Source organism: Citrus clementina, unplaced genomic scaffold (genome assembly GCF_000493195.1).
Source record: "Citrus clementina cultivar Clemenules unplaced genomic scaffold, Citrus_clementina_v1.0 scaffold_3, whole genome shotgun sequence".
Lineage (NCBI taxonomy): Eukaryota > Viridiplantae > Streptophyta > Magnoliopsida > Sapindales > Rutaceae > Citrus > Citrus x clementina.
In genome coordinates this window covers 46,381,900-46,402,162 of record NW_006262339.1, presented here as the reverse complement: position 1 = coordinate 46,402,162, position 20,263 = coordinate 46,381,900, and the positions used below count along the sequence as shown (strand labels likewise).

The 20,263-nt window shown below is 36.2% G+C and overlaps 3 protein-coding genes across 4 annotated transcripts; 1 reads left to right on the top strand and 2 right to left on the bottom strand.

The window, feature by feature from the left end:
- Positions 1–3,632: 3,632 nt before the first annotated feature.
- On the bottom strand, positions 3,633–5,903 carry LOC18047461 (pentatricopeptide repeat-containing protein At3g62470, mitochondrial). Its single transcript, XM_006444421.2, has one exon. The coding sequence runs from the start codon at positions 5,825–5,827 to the stop codon at positions 3,866–3,868; it is 1,962 nt and encodes a 653-aa protein (XP_006444484.1). The 5' UTR covers positions 5,828–5,903; the 3' UTR covers positions 3,633–3,865.
- Positions 5,904–6,069: 166 nt separating this feature from the next.
- Positions 6,070–15,443, top strand: LOC18047460 (DNA mismatch repair protein MSH6). Of its 2 annotated transcripts, XM_006444420.2 has the most exons (21): positions 6,074–7,049; positions 7,638–7,734; positions 8,004–8,106; positions 8,194–8,247; positions 8,354–8,428; positions 8,645–8,713; positions 8,791–8,874; positions 9,217–9,411; positions 9,529–10,067; positions 10,157–10,286; positions 10,649–10,740; positions 10,856–11,034; positions 11,103–11,305; positions 11,412–11,513; positions 12,059–12,221; positions 12,701–12,987; positions 13,075–13,212; positions 13,669–13,748; positions 13,908–14,007; positions 14,271–14,400; positions 14,764–15,443. In XM_006444420.2, exons 1-21 carry the CDS (start codon positions 6,257–6,259, stop codon positions 15,015–15,017), a joined length of 3,867 nt encoding a protein of 1,288 aa, XP_006444483.1. In that variant the 5' UTR covers positions 6,074–6,256; the 3' UTR covers positions 15,018–15,443. The 2 variants fall into 2 exon arrangements, 1 of the variants encoding a protein (XP_006444483.1); XR_002906305.1 differs by lacking the exon at positions 13,908–14,007 and having other exon boundaries at positions 6,070–7,049; positions 14,764–14,855.
- Positions 15,444–15,610: 167 nt separating this feature from the next.
- Positions 15,611–17,857, bottom strand: LOC18047459. Its single transcript, XM_006444419.2, has 7 exons — positions 17,607–17,857; positions 17,414–17,485; positions 16,887–16,954; positions 16,433–16,583; positions 16,215–16,295; positions 16,014–16,112; positions 15,611–15,897 (listed from the first exon to the last, which is right to left on the bottom strand). Exons 1-7 carry the CDS (start codon positions 17,742–17,744, stop codon positions 15,790–15,792), a joined length of 717 nt encoding a protein of 238 aa, XP_006444482.1. The 5' UTR covers positions 17,745–17,857; the 3' UTR covers positions 15,611–15,789.
- Between the last annotated feature and the right edge of the window lie 2,406 nt (positions 17,858–20,263).

The following is a 20,263-nucleotide window of genomic DNA, read 5'->3' as shown; positions in this document are numbered from 1 at the left end:
AAGTAGTGATCCATTCAACATGCGATAAGATATGTACTAAAGTAACATTAGAAAATAAATATATAACAACTCCAAAAATGTGAAAAATCCACTTGATATGGAAATTAATGAATCTCAATTGTCCGATTTAGTATTGTATAAGCACAAATGACTAACCTCTTCATCTCTTTTAATTCTATATAAATATATAAAAAAATGATGATTTAGAGGGATGGCCAAGAAAAGAATGATAAAATTATATATATATATATATAATAACCATAGATAAAAGGGAAATTAAACAAATCCTGGAGGAAATGAGTAGTTTAAGAGAAAGAAAAGGACCTGCAAGACTGAGCCGCAAATTTTGTGACTGTTATAGGACAAAAGCAAGTGAAGCAAGTGGAGTGTCTTAAGCTTTTGTCTCAATTTCAACAAAAGAAGCTGGTGTTTTTTCTGCTGTTTAAGACAATAACTTGTCTGAAAGGGAAGGCTTTATTTATTGCTGGGCTAGCTCTTGGTCTGAGCAAATCTTATTTTTTTCAATTATTGTAAACTTTTCGTTCACAATTACCCATCAATATACAAGGAAGGTAGTGGCATTCTCTCTTTGTTACCTTGAAAAGATTAAGGTCTTTTTGGGTATTTTTCAAAATAAAATTGCTATGAAATTAACGAAAACGAAATATAGTGACGAGAATCAAATGCCAGCATTTGGCAGCCGAAGCTTTGTTTTAGCAGCACCACGTAAGCCGCATGCAACGCAGTCCTCTCTGGACGTACGAAGTTTTTATCTTTGGCTTTGCCGTTTCATTTTAATCTTTTTTTTTTTTTTTTAATTCCGCTATCTCTATCTATTTCGTTATTAATTGTCTTTTTCTTTTTCTTTTTACCTGCAGCCACAAATTAATTAAACCAGCAAAAGATATCAAGAATTGTTTAGCACACCGTATTACACAAAATCACTTGATAAAAAATACCCAGAAAACATGGGCTAGCTGTTTCGCCAAAAAAGGAAAATCCATAAAAGGAATAATAGATATCTACATGCTAATTAAAACAACTAGTAAATTTTGGCAAATCAAAGAAATTAACTAAAAGCAGGGGATTTCTGTGCACATTATCATTAATAACGCTTGCGCGTCCATTTAATTATTTGTCCATCATATCTAGACACATAATCAAAATTAACTAACATTAGTATATTTAGCCATCAACAGCTTGTTACCATAATGTTTTTGACATATTTACTAACTTATTAAATCAAATATCCATATGGTAGAATAATTATTTCATTGAAATTGGGTTGTGACAGTAAATCTAATTCACTTGGCACAACAATATATAATTTGTATTATCCAGTTATATCAAACAGCAGAAGTCTTGCGCACTTCATTTCTTGTTTATGCAATTGGTGTGGCACTGAGATTTCCTTCTTTCCAGAAATTTGTATTGTCCAATTGCCAATCACAAAGACGACAGATTTCATGATGATGGTTCAGCCACCAGGTGGCCAACTTCCATCCAAGAAAAAAAAGAAACAAGCCGCGCGATTTCTTATTTGATTACAGAGCTATTCCACACTTTAATTTACTTACAGCGAAAAACTTTCATCAAGAGAACTCTCTCTCTCTCTCTCTCTCTCTCCCTGTGTATCTCTCAAGAAACGAAGCGACTCCTGAAGATTGCTCATTAACCAGCGTACAAAGCTGCTCTTTTTTTACTCACGAACCATCAAAACAAACTTTCCCGTGCTTCCTTACATTCCCAACAAACAATTGATTTTGGCCAACATAAGTGACACACACGCCCAGCGCGTGAAAGAACTTTAATGAATAAGTTGCAAACTTACTTGCACAAAACTAAAGGCGGTTTGAGAATTTGTTTTTTTTTTAAGATGTGAATAAATTTTATTTAATGTTATATATAACTCAGTCGTTTATATTTTTACATCAACTTTAACAGTAAGATTTACTAAATATTACTTTTAAAAATTATAATATTTTTAAAAACAAATTTTATCATTCATTTAATTGATTATCTTCACAACTAAGTATTTTTACAGTACAATTAACAACAATTATTTTAAAACTACAATATTACCAAACTGACATCTAAAGAGTAAACAATGTGCTTATAAATTTGACATACAAAGTTTTTATTGCAAATAATGTATTGCCAATTAATGACTGTCATTTTTTAATAATAGTCGACTTTTTACATCCTATTGTTAATGAAATAATTTTAAAGTATTAATAAATAAATACCACATCATTTTTATAACACAAATTTTGTATCATAACTTTATAAACATATCAATACTTGCGAACTGAATGAAATTGAATACTATGAAGGCCAAAATATAGCCGTTTTGTACTGGTTCCCACCGCCACCCCAAACAAACAACGGTTTTATTACTCCAATAAAGAACTTCATTTTCATACATTTTTTCAAAAGTAATCACTTTATGATTCTAGTGTATATGAATCCAATTATTCTTTTTTCCTCCTATAACAAATCTTCTCATTTACGATCAGCATCTTCTAGCATTCATTGTTTAATATTTAAAAAAAAAAATTGGAACATCTTATTGTTGTTTAAGGATCCTTTCATGCATCATGCTCAATATTTCCGTAAATTCAATATGGCTTTAGATTGTCAGCTTCTTCTAATATTCTTCAGTGAATGAGAATAGCCCTTCAATTTATGGTAATGGCATTTTCATTTGTTGCGTTAACCAAGGGTGGAACTATGTTGAGGATAAATAGGCTTTAACCCTCGATTTAAAAAAACAAAACAAAACAACAAAAATTATTAAGAAGCTGGGAAAAAAAAATTATGGTTACTGTCTGCGCTAATTTTATTTTTAGGTTCCGCACATATTTTATTAAATGGATTGTAATGTAACTAAAATAAAACGGGTACATTCAAATAAATAATAATAAAAAAAGCTGAAAAGGAAAATCAGTGGCTATAAGACGACATGTCATCTATTTTACGTTCACGACATTGACGTTCGTATAATCATATATTAGAGGACATGACGTACAAGATTCATACCAATCACGAGAATCAAATTTTTAGAATGTGTAATTCGGAAAATTAAAGGATTTGGTTGGATTTGCCACATTCGATATTGGTCAAAGTTTGTATTGTCAATGACTCAAAAACTAAAATTATCCCAACTCATAAATCATAAAAACCAAACCTATTCGATATCAACTCAATCACGAGAAAACTTGCGAGTGTAAACGTCATATTTTTCACGTGTTTTAGTCTTTCAGACGACGAAGAATGAAGCCAATGGTATGGTACCGTAGTTTGTGTTTGTCTGCAATGATGGAGAAAAAAAAAAAAAAAAAAAGGATTCGAGGTATTCGGTTTTCTATTTTTCTTCCAGTAAAATGGATGTCCATAATAAGGCAGAAAAATAATAGCAGATGACATAAAATAAAATCAGAGGATACATATAATATTCAGATTTTAAACTGAAATAACTAGAACCATATAAACAAACATCAGTATGCATGTACTTGATAGACAGAATATCTAACAAGTCATATTGTTATTTGTTGTTATTGTTCATAATCTACGAATTATAAGATGCAAAGCACAATAATAAAACAATCAATCAAAAAATAAAAGAAGCGCTGTCGACCAACCATTGTATGCAAAATATGATCATATAAAATCCAAGGATGCATAAATCTTCAGAGTTTAATCTCAAGTACGTAGACAAATAATAAACAAACAAACATCAGTATGGCTGTACTTGATGAGCTACATCAGCACCGTTCATCTGCTAAGCTTGGAAAGTAACGTCAGACAATATATCATCCATGTGGCATCTTAATATCCAAGTAGCAATGGTCCTCAGCAAATACCTTCAATCAGTTTCAATACGATCTTTTCTGTAAACCCTGTTCTTTGTCGTCTCAGCCCACCTTGCTAAGACATTGGAGACTTCAAATTTACCAGAGAATCTCATCTTTTGAGCCAACTCATCCAGTACATAACTTCTACCGGCTCTAGACAAATCAGCTGCAAACTTGTTGTAGTCAAGCACTGGAGCTTTCATTCCTTTCTCCAACATTTCTTCTAGGTATTTGTAAGCCTCTCCCGATCTGTCCTGACTAATTAGCCCCCCGATGAGGACAGTATAGGAATTATCATCAGGGCAGCACCCCCTTCTAATCATCTCGTCCCATACTTTACAGCCCATTTCATAGTTTCCAGTCTGGAAGTAAGATTTCATGATCATGTTGTAAGTGTGAATTGTTGGTTTAAAGCCACTCCGGACCATCTCCTTGTATATCCTCACAGCTTCATCTGGCATCTTCTGAATTTTCATCAATTTGATTAGTGCATTGTAGGTGAGCCCATCCGGAGGACAACCCATTTCTTCCATCTCCTTCAACAAGTCATATACAATGTCCATCCTCCTCCGATTCCCAAACCCTGTGATCAAACAGGTGTAAACTGCAGCATCCGGTTGACAACCAAATTTAAGCATTTCATCAAAATACTCAACTGCTTCCTTCATCTTACTTTGCTTGCAAAATTTCCAGATCATAATTGTATAACTCCTTACATTTGGTGAAGGACCCTTGGCTTTCATTACCTCGAACAACTTGATTGCATCAGACCTTTTCCCAATCTTCAACAACCCTTCAAGCATAATATTATGTGCAACAACGTCAGGCTTAAATCCTTTATCAATCATCTCATTCCACACTCTCCCTGCCTCCATCAAGTTTTTCACCCTACACCAACCGCCAAGCAGCACAGTATAAGTCGTCAAATTTGGTGTAAATCTATGTTTTAACTTATCAAAAAGCAGTTGGGCTTCCTTAGGAAGCTTTGACCGTCCAAGATTCTCAAGCAAGCAATTAATAGTATCAACACCTGCTTTAAATTTATACTTGTTCATCAACTCAAAAATAGCAACTGCTTTCTTCCTCTCCTTGGCAGCAGCAAAAGCATTCATAGCAATCTTAAACGTCTCCATCGATAAAAGCCCTTTCTCACCCATTTCTTCAAGCATAGACACCATCGTCTCGAATTGTCTAGCCCTTCCTAATATACTCATCATCGAATTATAAGTCCTAGAATTGTGGGCAAATCCCGGCTTGTCCCCTGCCCAACAAAAGAACCTAAAAGCTGGTCTTCTAGCATGCCGAAACCGTTCTAACACATCTACCACCAAATTATGAGATAAATTGATTCCACATTCATCAAGCACTGCCTCCATGTTTCGATCCAATGAAAACAGTTCATCGATCACCTTGCATACCCTCTCTATTTCCCTAGGATCAGCAGTCGACTTATAACTAACACTAGTAATTTCAGATTCAGAATTATTCCCATCACATTCCACGTCACCATCAGAATCTTGATTATCATCTGTAACACTAGAAACGTTCCTATAATTCACACAATTCGAATCCAAAATATTGGTAGCTAAATTGTGATTGGTCAATGAAGAAGCAACAACATTCGTAGATTTATTTAGCAGTACTTTTTGTAAAGAATGGAGTGAAGAGGAGTGTGGCAAAAGACACGGAACTTGACAATGAGAACGATAGAGACTACAATAAGAAGAATAATGAAGCAAACGAGACAAGGACAGAGTGCTACCACGAGAACATTTGGCTCCGCCGTCGCCGTGAACTCGTTTCGCTCCTCGTCTTTGTCTCTGATTGAGAGAGAGTAGCTCGGTGGTGGTCGAGTAGAGTTGGCCATACCCATTCCCATAAGACCTTGAAAGAGTTGAGTAATGGGATTGAGAATCTAAGCTGTGACCAAGCAAAATCGAAATTCTGCTCCACTTTCTGAGAGCGGGGATCATCAAGATAGATGATCGATCGGCGTGAGCGCGCGGTTGTGGTGGTAGGTGGATGGGGATTGCAGCTTGGAAGATTGGGCCCGGTCGGCTCTGTGATTTAATTCAATGACTAGGTTGGGCCATGGAGGACCAAAATTAGAGCCCAATGGGAAAATATGGCCGAACCTTGTAGTTTACAAGCAATATGTGCAGTGGCGGAGCCCACATTGCTAATTACACACCGTTGCCCCCAGATTCCCGCCAAATGGTCTGGAACTGACTGTAACAAAAAATTCCCGGGATTTTCCTCGAAACATTCCCGCCACCTACACCTAGTATCCTCTATTGAAGTTGAAGGAGCAGGCAGCAGAAGGATTGAATGAGGTAAAGAAGGCATATGTTCTTTATTCTGCTTTCATTTCTTGTTCTCTTTTGTTCCGCAGTAAAATTAAAATGGCTCCGGGTAAGCGCCAAAACAATGGCAGATCCCCACTGGTCAATCCACAGCGCCAAATTACTTCGTTTTTTTCTAAATCTAATTCGCCGTCTCCTTCTCCCACTATCTCCAAATTAAACCCTAATAAGTCGAACTCGAACCCAAACCCTAACCCTAACTCTAATTCTAATCGGACCCCGAGTCCAAGCCCTAGTCCGACCACCCCGTCCCCTCTCCAATCCAACCCTAAAAAATCTCGCCTCGTCATCGGCCAAACTCCCTCTCCTCCTCCTTCAACGCCCGCTGCGGCCAAATCCTACGGTGAAGATGTTTTGCGCAAGAGGATTAGGGTTTACTGGCCCTTGGATAAGGCCTGGTACGAGGGTTGTGTGAAATCTTTTGATAAGGAATGTAATAAGCATTTGGTTCAGTACGACGATGGCGAAGATGAATTGTTGGATTTGGGAAAGGAAAAGATTGAGTGGGTCCAAGAGAGTGTAAGCTTGTTGAAACGACTTCGCCGTGATTCTTTCAAGAAAGTGGTGGTTGAAGATGACGAGGAAATGGAAAATGTAGAGGATGAGATAAGTGATGATAGAAGTGATTCTAGTGATGATGATTGGAACAAGAATGTAGGAAAGGAGGATGTAAGTGAGGATGAGGAAGTGGATCTTGTTGATGAGCAGGAGAACAAGGTTTTGAGAGGAAGGAAAAGGAAATCAAGTGGAGTGAAGAAGAGCAAGAGTGATGGAAATGCAGTTAATGCTGACTTTAAGTCTCCTATCATTAAGCCTGTGAAGATTTTTGGGAGTAAGTGATTATGTTTTGTTTATATTTAATTTCTTTTTACAGTTTTTGGGTCTGCGAGATTTAGTTTTCTTCCCTGTATCATACCTAGAAATTAGTGTGCAAGATATGGGCAGATTGTTTGTATAATTTAAGTTTCTTGTGGACATAGTGCCATCATGCCTGTGGAAAACATGGCCTCTATAATTTTTCTTACAAAAAGATAAGCAGGCAATCTGGCAATAGCAATTGGAGATTCATCAGACTCTTAAGTTGGTGTTCCACATAGACTACTTTCTAGATTATTTCTATTCTAATTTTGACTTTACTATGACTGTTGCTCCTATCTTAATAGGAGTTTTTGTGGAGTATAGTGGTTTTTTTATTATCGCTCTCCTTTAAAACTAGGAACTATTTCAGCTACATTTACATTTTAATTTGTTTTTAGATTTATTGTCTTGCTGATTTCTTCTTACCCTTTGTCCACAATAAGCTAAATTGGTTTCTTTTCAACTTTCTGTTATTATTTCACTAGAAGCCATGCCATTGCATCTAATAAAGATCAAGTTCTGATATCTACAATGGATATTGACTGAGTATGCTTTGATGCAGGTGATAAGTTATCTAATGGTTTTGATAATCCAGTAATGGGTGATGTCTCAGAGAGATTTAGTGCACGTGAAGCGGACAAGTTCCACTTCCTTGGACCGTAAGCTCTTGTTACATATTCTTGTTTCCTTTTAAGCTTTTGTAAGTTACTCCTTTTGCATGTTTGTGACATTTTGCTGTTGCTATTCTATTTGGTGGCAGCCTTCAGATAGTTGCAGCTACTCTATTGTTTCTAATTGTTCCCTCTTTAAAGTTGTTTGGTTGTATCATTGCTCCTTCCACTTTAGTTGCAACGACTATGTAAACTGTATGTAGAAAATACATGCAATATATATTTATCTGCTGAATTGAGATTTGATCCTGAAACAGAGACCTCAGGGATGCAAAAAGAAGACGCCCTGGAGATGTATATTATGATCCAAGGACTCTCTACTTGCCACCTGATTTCTTAAGAAATTTATCAGAAGGCCAGGTAGTAGCTTTGCACGGTTATTATTTCAAGTTTTCTGAGGTATAAATCACCTTTAGATTCACTGAGTAGCAATTTGTGATCATACAGAAACAATGGTGGGAGTTCAAGTCAAAGCATATGGACAAGGTTATCTTTTTTAAGGTATGCCTGCTGTTTACTCCATTCAATTAAAGCTGGGTTCTGTTGTCCTAATTGTCACTGTCATTAGCACCATAAAATGAATAACATTCATTTTTCATTCAAGCAGATGGGCAAATTTTATGAACTTTTTGAAATGGATGCGCATGTAGGAGCAAAAGAACTTGACTTGCAGTATATGAAGGTATGAATTGATTTGGAGGAATTCGGTTAAGTAAAATTGTTATATCTTTTGATCTATAATTTTGTGGAGGACATTTGCCGCAGTAGTTAGAAAGAAGAAATTCATTAGCTAAAAACATTTGTGGGCTAATCTCGGCTGTAAAAAGTGGATATCTCTTTTAGATTCATGGTTTGTTAAGCTCTTTTCAAGTAATAATTAACATCCATCATTTCTTAGGGAGAACAACCTCATTGTGGATTTCCAGAGAGGAACTTCTCAATGAATGTGGAGAAATTGGCAAGAAAGGTTGAGGGTTTTTCTTCTCTTTTATGAACACCTTTTGTATTCTGCAAAATTTCATTTGAGCTATCTTGACAGAGCAGGGCTATCGGGTTCTTGTCGTTGAGCAAACTGAAACACCTGAACAGTTGGAGCTTCGTCGAAAAGAGAAAGGTTCTAAAGATAAGGTCTGTTGATTTATTTATTTAAGAATTCTAGGATTTTTGGGTCTTTCGTTTCTAGCTATCAAATATTCTTTTACCTTTTCCAAGAATTGGCTACTGAATAAGGATTCTAGATATACATTTACTTTTGTAACATTTATGCTAACTAAAATATTATTTGCTGATCACTATGTCACCTCTAGTAGTCAGATACACAAGTCAAATCTAGAAATTGCCACATACTACCTAGGCAATTCTTTCTTTGCCATTATATCTTCAGATTCTCATGTCAAATTTGGTACATAAAATTGGAAAAGAGAAAAAGAAAAATAAAAGTTCTTAACATTTTTTTCCCATTGTTTGTAGGTGGTGAAACGTGAAATATGTGCAGTAGTTACAAAAGGAACACTAACTGAGGGAGAATTGCTGTCAGCAAATCCAGATGCTTCTTACCTGATGGCACTGACTGAAAGCAACCAGAGCCCCGCAAGCCAAAGCACTGACCGTTGTTTTGGTATCTGTGTGGTTGATGTTGCTACCAGCAGGATAATTCTTGGACAGGTTTGGGTTTAGATTTTAATGTGTCAAGACCCCTCCTTATTTTATATCTCTCATTCTTGGATGTGAATGTTAATCTGAAGTCCCAAGTTGACCATGTATGCTTCTCCCTTCAACCAGGTTATGGATGATTTAGACTGCAGTGTGTTGTGTTGCCTGTTATCTGAGCTAAGGCCTGTAGAAATTATAAAACCTGCAAATATGCTCAGTCCTGAAACTGAAAGAGCAATCCTGAGACATACAAGAAATCCGTTGGTGAATGATTTGGTCCCTCTCTCAGAATTTTGGGATGCTGAAACAACTGTTCTGGAGATCAAAAATATCTATAATAGGATAACTGCTGAATCTTTAAACAAAGCAGATTCCAATGTTGCTAATTCTCAGGCAGAAGGAGATGGGTTGACCTGCCTTCCCGACATTTTGTCAGAGCTAATAAGCACTGGTGACAGTGGAAGTCAAGTGCTTTCAGCTCTTGGAGGCACTCTGTTTTATCTAAAGAAGTCTTTTCTAGATGAGACATTGCTTAGATTTGCAAAGTTTGAATTACTTCCATGCTCTGGCTTTGGGGATATGGCCAAAAAACCATACATGGTTCTTGATGCTCCTGCCTTGGAGAACCTTGAGGTTTTTGAGAACAGTAGAAGTGGAGACTCTTCAGGGTAAGCTTGTCATGGGCTATTTAATGTCATACTATTGCATGTTATTGCCATTTTCATCTCACTTTAAACTGATTTATTTGCCCCTGAAGAACGCTGTACGCACAGTTGAATCATTGTGTGACAGCATTCGGGAAGAGGTTGCTGAGGACATGGCTAGCCAGGCCTTTATATAATTCAGGATTAATAAGGGAACGACAGGATGCTGTTGCTGGTTTACGGGTGGGTTTTCTGTTTCTTTGTTTACTGCTATTCATGCTTCTAATTATGAAATAGTTTTCTGGATAATTCTTTCTTTCGTTTTCATTTAAACAGAATGTCTGAGTCCATGGAATCGGATGTTGTTGCTATATTTTTCTTGTGTTTGTTGTCACCGGGGCAATTTCTATTTGAATTTATATTAGCCTTCCTGCACCTGATTTTTGATAAATCCTTTGTCTTATTTTCAATTTTTTTTTCCTGGATTGAACTAAACAATATGCTTCGGGGCATTGCATTGTATTCTCACTATGGACTGAATAGCTAGTAAATTTGGTGATAATTAATATACTTGTATTTTGATTGATATCTTACATCCTGTATAGGGGGTAAATCAACCTTTTGCACTGGAATTTCGAAAAGCCTTGTCCAGGCTACCAGATATGGAGCGCTTACTTGCTCGCCTCTTTGCCAGTAGGTAAAAGCTTAGAAAGAATTTCACATGCACTAGTTCGAATATATCAGTTGTTTTGTTTTGAACTCCTGAAGATTATATAAAACCATTTATGTATTATTTTGTTGATCAAACACAGTGAAGCTAATGGAAGAAATTCAAATAAAGTAGTTTTGTACGAGGATGCAGCAAAGAAGCAGCTTCAAGAGTTTATATCAGCTTTACATGGTTGCGAGTTAATGGATCAAGCATGTTCATCGCTGGGTGCCATTTTGGAAAATACTGAGTCTAGACAGCTACATCATATATTAACTCCTGGTATGAGTGGTGTGATTTTTAACTATGCCACAATTCATTTTTGACCTCCCAACTTTTATTTTGTGCAGGCAAAGGTCTTCCTGCTATCGTTTCAATACTGAAACATTTCAAGGATGCCTTTGATTGGGTGGAAGCCAATAATTCTGGTCGTATAATACCTCATGGTGGCGTTGATATGGACTATGACTCTGCCTGTAAAAAAGTTAAGGAGATAGAAGCGAGTTTAACTAAACACCTCAAGGAGCAAAGGAAGTTACTTGGAGACACATCAGTAAGAACTTTTCTGGAAGTCTATTGATCTTTAATCTTTCAGTGGTGTGCTTCACAGAATTTTTTCGTCTTAATAAATTGAAAACTTCTCTTATGATGTGGAACAGATCACTTATGTCACCATTGGCAAAGATCTTTACTTGCTAGAGGTACCAGAAAGTTTGCGTGGGAGTGTTCCCCGTGATTATGAGTTACGATCATCCAAAAAGGTGATTATCATTAAGCACAGAACTTGAAGAACAAAAATATATTGTATGTCTCTGCATTTAAGATGAATTTGTTGCATCTGGACAAATTAAATTATCGAAGTTCTGTCCTTCTATTGCTTTGGTTGTGACCCAGTTCTCCTTTTTTTTTTTGGAGGGGGGGGGTGGGGGGGTATACTCAGAATTTACTGTGGGAGTGGACCTTAAGCTTACAATGTGGATATTCTTCCCATGAGGACATGGGTTACATTTCTTTCTCATTTGACATCTGTAAGTTGTAATCGTTTCATTATGTCCATCATGCCACGCCAGAACTGTGTAGTTCCAAATCGGAGGAGTCATGCCTTCTGATACTATACCTGTCCATTAATCTTGACATCAGCCTATTGAGAATTTTAATTAGAAAGGAAGGCTGCGTGTATTGTAATTAAGGTGTTATCTGTTGCCATGATTATTGACTTAGTCAAGAGTAGTTAGTTCTAAATCTGCATTTGTTGGCATGACCTTATACTGAATTTTCTTTTTGGCTTTTCATCTGTTTCAAGCAGGGTTTCTTCAGGTACTGGACTCCAAACATTAAGAAATTATTGGGAGAGCTCTCACAAGCTGAGTCTGAAAAGGAGTCAGCATTGAAGAGCATTTTGCAGAGGTTGATTGGACAGTTTTGTGAACACCATAATAAGTGGAGACAGATGGTTGCTGCAACAGCAGGTTTGACACTTATTTTATTGGATGGGAGCTTATTACATGCATTCTTAATCCTGCAATCCAATAGCTGTTCCTCCGAAATGAATTAGTTTGTCAACTGTAGATAATTTATTTTCTTCTCTGAAGAGACCTCATCACTTTTTTTGACCAAAAGAGGTATTTGTTAATGGTTGTATTGTTGTATCGGCATGTGTTGCAAACTGATTGTTCCTCTTTTTCGTTTTTAACTTATTTCTTTTTCTGTTGAAGCTTACTTCTTGAAGTGCTCCCCAACCAAAATTGTGTTACTCCACCATAGTTTCTTTATTATTTTTTAGGCTTACATAGTTTCCTTAATTTTTATTTTCTTCACTCTAATATTCTGTACAAGAAAATTATTTATGGGTTCAAGGCATCATTTTGTTGAAGAGTAGAAAGAAAATTTACATTTTCCACAATTTTTATTCGGTTTAAAGGTTGATATTGGCTGACACATGTTGCAGAACTGGATGCTCTAATCAGTTTGGCTATTGCAAGTGACTTTTATGAAGGGCCAACATGCCGTCCTGTTATCTTAGACTCATGTTCAAATGAAGAGCCATACATTTCTGCTAAAAGTTTAGGACATCCTGTTCTTAGAAGTGATTCCTTAGGCAAGGGTGAATTCGTTCCCAATGATATTACCATAGGTGGTCATGGCAATGCCAGTTTCATACTCCTTACTGGTCCTAACATGGGAGGAAAATCAACCCTTCTTCGCCAAGTGTGCTTAGCTGTAATCTTGGCTCAGGTTTGTTCTTCTTAAATATTGAGATTGCCTGGGTACTGGGCGGTTCCTTGTGCTATTCTGTAATCTATACCTTTGATTCTTCTCCAGGTAGGAGCAGATGTCCCGGCAGAAATATTTGAAATTTCACCTGTTGACCGAATCTTTGTCCGTATGGGTGCTAAAGATCATATTATGGCAGGCCAGAGTACCTTTTTGACTGAGCTTTCAGAAACTGCATTAATGCTGGTGAGATTCTTTTGTAGCCTAAACCAACTTTGTAGGTATATTCATCATCATTTGTACAAGTATTGAAATGTGGGAGAAAGGGGACATGAAAAGGCTTACGAGAAAAATGTGGAAGTTGATGAATGTGTTTTATATTCTTTACCTTTTTGCAACTTATAGATAAACAAGTTTTGGAAAACATAGACCAACTGGCAAACTATCACTGATTTTCCTTGCATTTTTCTGTTAGGCTGGTAGATAGTTTGGTTTAGTCTGAATAATTATTATTTTTCTGCCATTTCATGCTAAACATCAATATACAGGTTCTTTTCCCTTATGAGTTCCCTTATATTTTTCATTTGCATTAGAAGCGTCTGACAGGTCCCAAATCAGCAATCCTATCTTTTGGTTATAGATCTCTAGTGATTTGAGTATTTAAGCATTTTACTCTGCACTCATCTAATATGGCTATTGCAGTCATCAGCAACTCGTAATTCATTGGTGGTGCTAGATGAACTTGGACGTGGGACATCGACTTCAGATGGACAAGCCATTGCGTAAGTTTCAGTCATCATGGATATTTTAAGTTGCCTTTTTATAATAAGCCTTTCAACCTACAATGATTGTTCCTCTCACCAATGCTGCATTTTCTTTGAAATTTCAGTTTACTATCTAGTGTCTCAGTGTTTTTTCTTCTGGGTTTCAATCCTTGGCAGGGAGTCAGTTCTTGAGCACTTTGTTCATAAAGTGCAATGCCGTGGATTGTTTTCAACTCACTATCACCGCTTAGCTGTAGACTATAAGAAAGACCCCAGGGTATGCTTCTGTATGTTCTGCCTGTTAAATTTGCTTGAAACTGAATCTTTTTAACTTCATGGCTGGCTTTACACTAGACTTATTATTGATCACCCACCAAGGTTGTCTCTAATAAATGAGTTCATAAATTATCGATGGATTGAAAAATGCATGAGCCTCTCTTCTCAGTTTAAAATTTATCAAGATGAACGTCTTAGCCTTTCTTAATCAATAAAATCTTTGAGTTTTGTTGTGTGATTATTTATCTTTAATGTTTTGTGCAGGTCTCGCTCTGTCATATGGCTTGCCAAGTCGGAAATGGAGTTGGAGGTGTGGAAGAAGTTACATTTCTTTATAGGTTGAGCCCCGGTGCATGTCCCAAAAGCTATGGCGTCAATGTTGCACGACTAGCTGGTGAGGTTCTTTGCTTTCTGTTGTCATCTATTAGTCCCACCAAACAAGAACCTATTGTGGTGATCATGCAATTTAGTGGCTGTTGAAGTGATTCATAGTAGCATCAAGAACTGTACCATTCAGTTTGTTTTGATCTTTATGCTTAAAAAATTTGGAAAGGTAAATAGAATCAACAGGGATACCAAGAAAATATTTTATGGATAGTTTGTCATTAATGTGCCAGGAAGTATCTTTTGGTTCATTGCATATAGAAATTAAAATCTGCACACTGGACACTGGCATTTTCAAACTGTGAATCTGAATTTCTCACCTAGTCAATAGCAGAAATGCAGAATCTTAAGCACTTACTAGTAACCATTTCAGGAATTCCTGACAAAGTACTTCAAAAAGCTGTTGCAAAGTCCACAGAGTTTGAGGCTATATATGGTAAGCACAAGAAGGAATCTGAAGAAAATTTGCCCGCAGACCATTGTGTTGACCATATGGTGGTCTTGATCCAAAGTTTGCTCAATTTCACTGCAAACTTAAGTTGTCAGAAGTCTTCTGAGGGTGATGGTGTTACCTGCCTCACAGAACTGCAGCGTCAAGCAGGACTATTTTTTGCACAGCAAAACTGAGGAATACTGTTGTTAATTTTGACATCAGCATCTGCTTGTATATATGACATCATTGTGGTATTCAGAGAACTTTTCTCGCAGGAAGCATTTGTTTTCAGTTTCTAGGATCATCCAAGGGTGAGTGAAGCTGAAATCTCAAGCATGTAGCAATGTAAGTTAGATAAGATTCAACAGCTATAATTCCAAGCTGTTCGCCATTTTGTAATTTAGATTGACCTGCCATTTGTATATTAGCCGCCAGTGTTAGAGAATTGTAAGGCCAACTTTGATTGGACAAAGTAGTCGTGCTCTCAGACACCCAGGGTAAATGGCTGTAGCGTCGTTGTTGCACCCGAAATACGCTCAACGTCGTTGCGCCTTTGCCCTTGTTGTAAAGGTTAAAGAATTCGGTTCATCATTCAAATATGTGACAAGGATTTTCTTTTTGTTTTTTTTTTTTTCCTTTTCCTAGTCGTTTCTTAAATAAGCAATTAAAATTAATTTTTGAATTTGGATGTTCACAATCAAATCATTTGTATTTTATTCAAATTAAATCAAGTTTTTAATTAAATTTGAAAAATAAAGAGAGATTAATGGGGAGAAAAACAAGAAGCGATCTGAACGTCAAAATTCAATTATCAGTAGTGGGACAGCGGAGGAGTGCGTGGGCTTTTTATGGACGAAAGAATTTCTGCGATTTTTGTTTATATTCGTGGCATGCCCACAAAACGTGGGAATTTCCAAAAATCGAGCATTGGTTAACTGCCCTGATACAAATGAAACTAAGAAGTGTTCACACCGAATGACGCGGATCCAATTGTTCCTCTTCATCATCATCATCATCATCTTCTTCTTCTTCTTCTTCTTCATCAGAATTCGAGGTTTCATCATCATACGTAACCTGAAATGTAGGTAAAATGTTGGCTCAGTCACGGCTACCTTATAATTAAGTATTTAATACATTAGTTTAGTTGGTGTGTTCTTTTGGGGGGAGCGACCAAAAAAAAAAAAACTAACATGATGATATTCCCTCCGGATGCTGTTATGAATGGCTGTGATTGTTCTCATCAATACATACATAGGGAGTATAATTCCACAAGCTCTTAGAAGAAGTACCTGTAAAAATAATTCAAGAGTCAAGACAACGTAAAAACCAAATGACACAGATACTTGAGATGATAGTGATTGTTGACGTGCCAACAAACAGCAGATTCTTACAGTGACAAGTGCGAATGGGTAATCATCGGTGTTCCCGGTAAGTACAGCAAAGAGGTGTTTCACAAGCAAAAGGACCGTGAACTGCCAAAACAAACCAATAGCAGCAAAGAGGTGTTGATCTTTCAAATAATAAAAGCATACATTCGCCAAATTATCTACCTAACTATCAATAACATTAAAACTCTATAGCTTGACCATTCGCAGAATAAAAAACATACCGTGAGAGCCAGCGACCGGCAGCACGCGGCGGTCCTATCGGCTGCGGATGAGCATTGGGGGTAATGAGATTCCGCGGATAATCTTTCGGCAATGGCCACTAATCTTGGGTTTCGTGGCACGTGTTCTCTTCTCGGAATTTGCAAGCTATCTCTGGTCGGAGTTTTCACAAAATACCAGTTAGTTAACACAGAAAAAATAAAATAAAATAGAACACAAGACGAGGCATTGGCGCACGTTTAGGTTTAATTTGAGCGGCAACTTGCACAATTAGTTGTAAAGCAAGCAGCACGTCCGGCATATTAGTTATATTTTTTTTTTTTCCAAAAAAAAAAAAAACTTAGTAAATAAATTAAACATAAAATGCAAAATTCTAGTTCAAGTAAAGGGGAACAATTCCAACGCGGAAAGTTTTAAGAAATCACGCGTCTTCAAATTCAGTATAACTGTAATTACCTAATCGTCACTGCAGCCTCAATTAACTGAGACTTCTTGGAAGGTGCTGTGTATCCAGGTCCGTATTCCTGCAATAATATTTGCATAGTTAACGCCCGTCACTATTTCATTCCAAATTTAAGATGCAACATTGATGTCAGCTTAACAGAGATCATAAAAACTTCCTCCAAATTAAATTCATTGCACTCTGTTTACAAGAAATAGATTAATGAATTAAAATCCAAACGAAGTTCGGTTCTTTGAAGGTAAAGAAACCAAAATATCGCAGAAGTCTTTAACCCCCAAAAGAAAAAAAAAAAAAAAAGGGGAGAGAGAGATAGGTTTGCAGATACCCACAATTCAAAACAGAACAAGAAACGATAAAAATATTGTTCGAAGAAACTCTGAATCAAAAAAGAACAGAAATTTGAAGACAGATTTTTTTTGTTTTTTTTCTTCTCAGTATCAATATAGCTTGAGCAAATTACAGATAAAAATCATCAATATTAAAGCAGAGTGACTTGTTCTAATCCATTTCGAAAACAAACCTGGAGACAGATTTCACAAGTTGTGTTTCCCTTCTCGTAACACCACCTCTGTATGCAATCTCTGTGAGCAAACTGAAAGTAAAAAACAAATGAATTTTGATGAAACAATACCGAATCAAAATTCAATAACGTGATCAAAACTGACCCGCATGGGCCAAAAAAGGGGATAAACGTTTTTGTTTCGTTTAGCTACCTTAACGGTACCGGAGCAAGCACAAGGAGCTTCCAGGCTATTACAGCTTTCGAATTCTTCTTCGTGACAAATTCTACAGTGTGATTTTGTTTCGGGATTTGATTTAAAATCTTCCACAAACAATACAACGTCTCCCATATTCTATCAGCTCGGGGCTCTCTCTCTCTCTCTCTCTCTCTCTCCTTTTAGAACTCCCTTTTTTTAATTTTCAAATTTGCTGTGTCTGCGTCTGCTTCCTTTCTCTCAGGTCGCGAAACAGGACAGGACTTTAAATGTAAGAAGCACAATATGAAATTTCGATACTGCCCTCACTAGTTTTCCAAATAAATATGATTATTATATCCACTCTTGTATTTCGGTTTTTTTTTGTTTTTTTTTTTAATTATTTCCCTTTTCAGTTTCGTTATTTACTTATTTTTTTGGCTGGAGTGGCCGATTTGAGACTCTGAGCTGTATCAAATACGCGGTTAACGAACTTGAAAATTTAAATGAGTACAAAGACTTGAGTGCATAGTCTATGACTCAAAAAATATGTAATTTAATCTTTTTTAATTCACCACTTTTTTTCTAATTATAATTTAATGATTTAATTTACTCCCCGTTCACGTGAGCTGAGACTGAAACTCCATATTTCTCGTTTTTATTCATAAAAATTTTATCAAATGAACTAATTGACACCCACCTATATAATTCGATTCACCGTGTACTGTACAACTATGGAATAATAATAATTTATGAGCTTTGACTCCATGACATATCTGATTAGCATACAGCTTTATTTAATTTTTATTACTCAATGATTAAATCGTCAATGAAATGAACCCATCAGTAATAAATGGTATATTTATTACCGTTGATTGTTATGTAAAACATTGTAATCGCTCGCATTTTTCACAAGGTATGCTATAATAAAATCTCTTTTTTTTTTTTTTTTTTTTCAGAATAAGGCATGCTATAATTTATGCCTACGAAAGCGATCCCACTCCGCCCAATTTCGTTTTCTTCACAACTCTTGCGAAGCAAGAGAAATTAAGCCGTTCTACGAACAACGACAGTGATTGATGCCATTTACAAAAATGATGATATTCCTTTAATAATTAAATTACATTACTTCTTAAGAGTTTACAATCCGTTTTGTTATTATTATAAATTTGTAAATTGATTTAATACAATAAGAGGCAAGATTGTAGAAAAGAAACTTTTGAAAAATAATTGCTTTCAATTTGATGAGTCTGTTAAACGTGACCGTCTTATTTTTTGTTGTCGCCACTCCGTGTCGAATTCAAATTTATCGTTTCATTAGTTTGAATATGAAGCCTTTTGATCACCAATCAATCGTCCTAGGTCGTTTTGCTACCAGAAATTTAAATTGATGGGTCCCCATCAGAAATTATTAAAATATAAAAATGCGCTCACCGAAAAGCCGGGCTAGCTCTTGACAAGCTGGAATGCCCGGGCCCACTTCTTTTTTTTAAAAAAAATAAAATAAAAAATTTGGACGTCTTTCAAAATTTCAAACGTTATTTCTACAACAAGGCAATATCACTCAGATTAATTTCTTGATTTTAAAATCTAGTTATTATTTTGATATCTAGGATGCTGACACTCGTGCCTACCTCCTCTTTGATCTTATCGCCTTCATTTTTATTTTTCTTTTCTTATGCCCTTTAAATAAATATACAATATATGTACGAACTCCTTGCGAACTCTTAAAGCAAGTGGCAAGTGGGCAGCCTCAATATACGTCAATGGAGACCAGCTCGACTGATCAAATTAATCTCAGCCGTCACCTCTTCAATGCGGCTAATGGAGTGAGAAATTAAACCATAGAAAATGGGACGGTGGGATGACGGGAGATGTTAGGTACAGAATCTGTACCATAGGCAGGTCCTCTCTATCTCAATAGAAGAGGTTTGACTAACGCTGATCATCTGACATGGAGTGGGGCACTCCTGCGAATCTCCCAAATAAAACTCAAGTTTGCCTTTTAGAATATCTGTGTATTGACATTACATCAATGGTCAAATTTCAACTCATATTATATAAAATTTATAATTGATATTTATAATTAGATAATTATTAAAATTATTGTATATTAATTTTTATATAGTGTTGTCTATATTTTATCCTCTTGAATATTTAAAAAGTGTTTACTCTACTTATATTTTAAAAAAGAGAAGATTATCTTTACTTAATTATATACTACAATTAAGGAATAAAATAAGCTTTTACATGCGTCGCAGGGGGCTCAAACTGTTGCCCTCACAGTTGTGAGTGCAGGGTCCTGACCACTGGACTGTTGTGTAGTGAATTTTATGATGTCAAAAGAAAATGGGGCTGAAAATGAAATTTCGATTTGAATAAGATTTGGGAAGTAACGTTTGGATGACATCGGATCGAACTTGAGCAAGTAGGGCAGAAAAAGAAAGTTTAAAACAAAAGAATAATGATTTAATTTATCTTCAGATCGGTAGAATTATGTGATTATTAGTTGATTATCATTTATAAATCAAACGTTTGATGAAAAGCAGATAGATGGTGGTTGTTACAACTTACAATTAGAGGAGTCTTTGCTTCAAAGTTGGTTCGTGTGCGTGTGTAAATATATAGGAGGGCAATTCGCTCTCGAAAACGATTATGGATATTTAATACAGTTG

What these genes read in the sequence shown, in the direction of transcription:
- LOC18047459 (XM_006444419.2), bottom strand. Translation starts at nt 17,744, where the DNA reads ATGGGAGACGTTGTATTGTTTGTGGAAGATTTTAAATCAAATCCCGAA. An exon ending in CTTGTGAAATCTGTCTCCAG is followed by an intron (nt 16,955 to 17,413) that starts GTTTGTTTTCGA and finishes ATATTATTGCAG; the next exon opens with GAATACGGACCTGGATACAC. An exon ending in TCCGGAGGGAATATCATCAT is followed by an intron (nt 15,898 to 16,013) that starts GTTAGTTTTTTT and finishes CCTACATTTCAG; the next exon opens with GTTACGTATGATGATGAAAC.
- LOC18047461 (XM_006444421.2), bottom strand. Translation starts at nt 5,827, where the DNA reads ATGATCCCCGCTCTCAGAAAGTGGAGCAGAATTTCGATTTTGCTTGGT.
- LOC18047460 (XM_006444420.2), top strand. Translation starts at nt 6,257, where the DNA reads ATGGCTCCGGGTAAGCGCCAAAACAATGGCAGATCCCCACTGGTCAAT. An exon ending in GAAATTTATCAGAAGGCCAG is followed by an intron (nt 8,107 to 8,193) that starts GTAGTAGCTTTG and finishes GTGATCATACAG; the next exon opens with AAACAATGGTGGGAGTTCAA. An exon ending in TCAGATGGACAAGCCATTGC is followed by an intron (nt 13,749 to 13,907) that starts GTAAGTTTCAGT and finishes AATCCTTGGCAG; the next exon opens with GGAGTCAGTTCTTGAGCACT.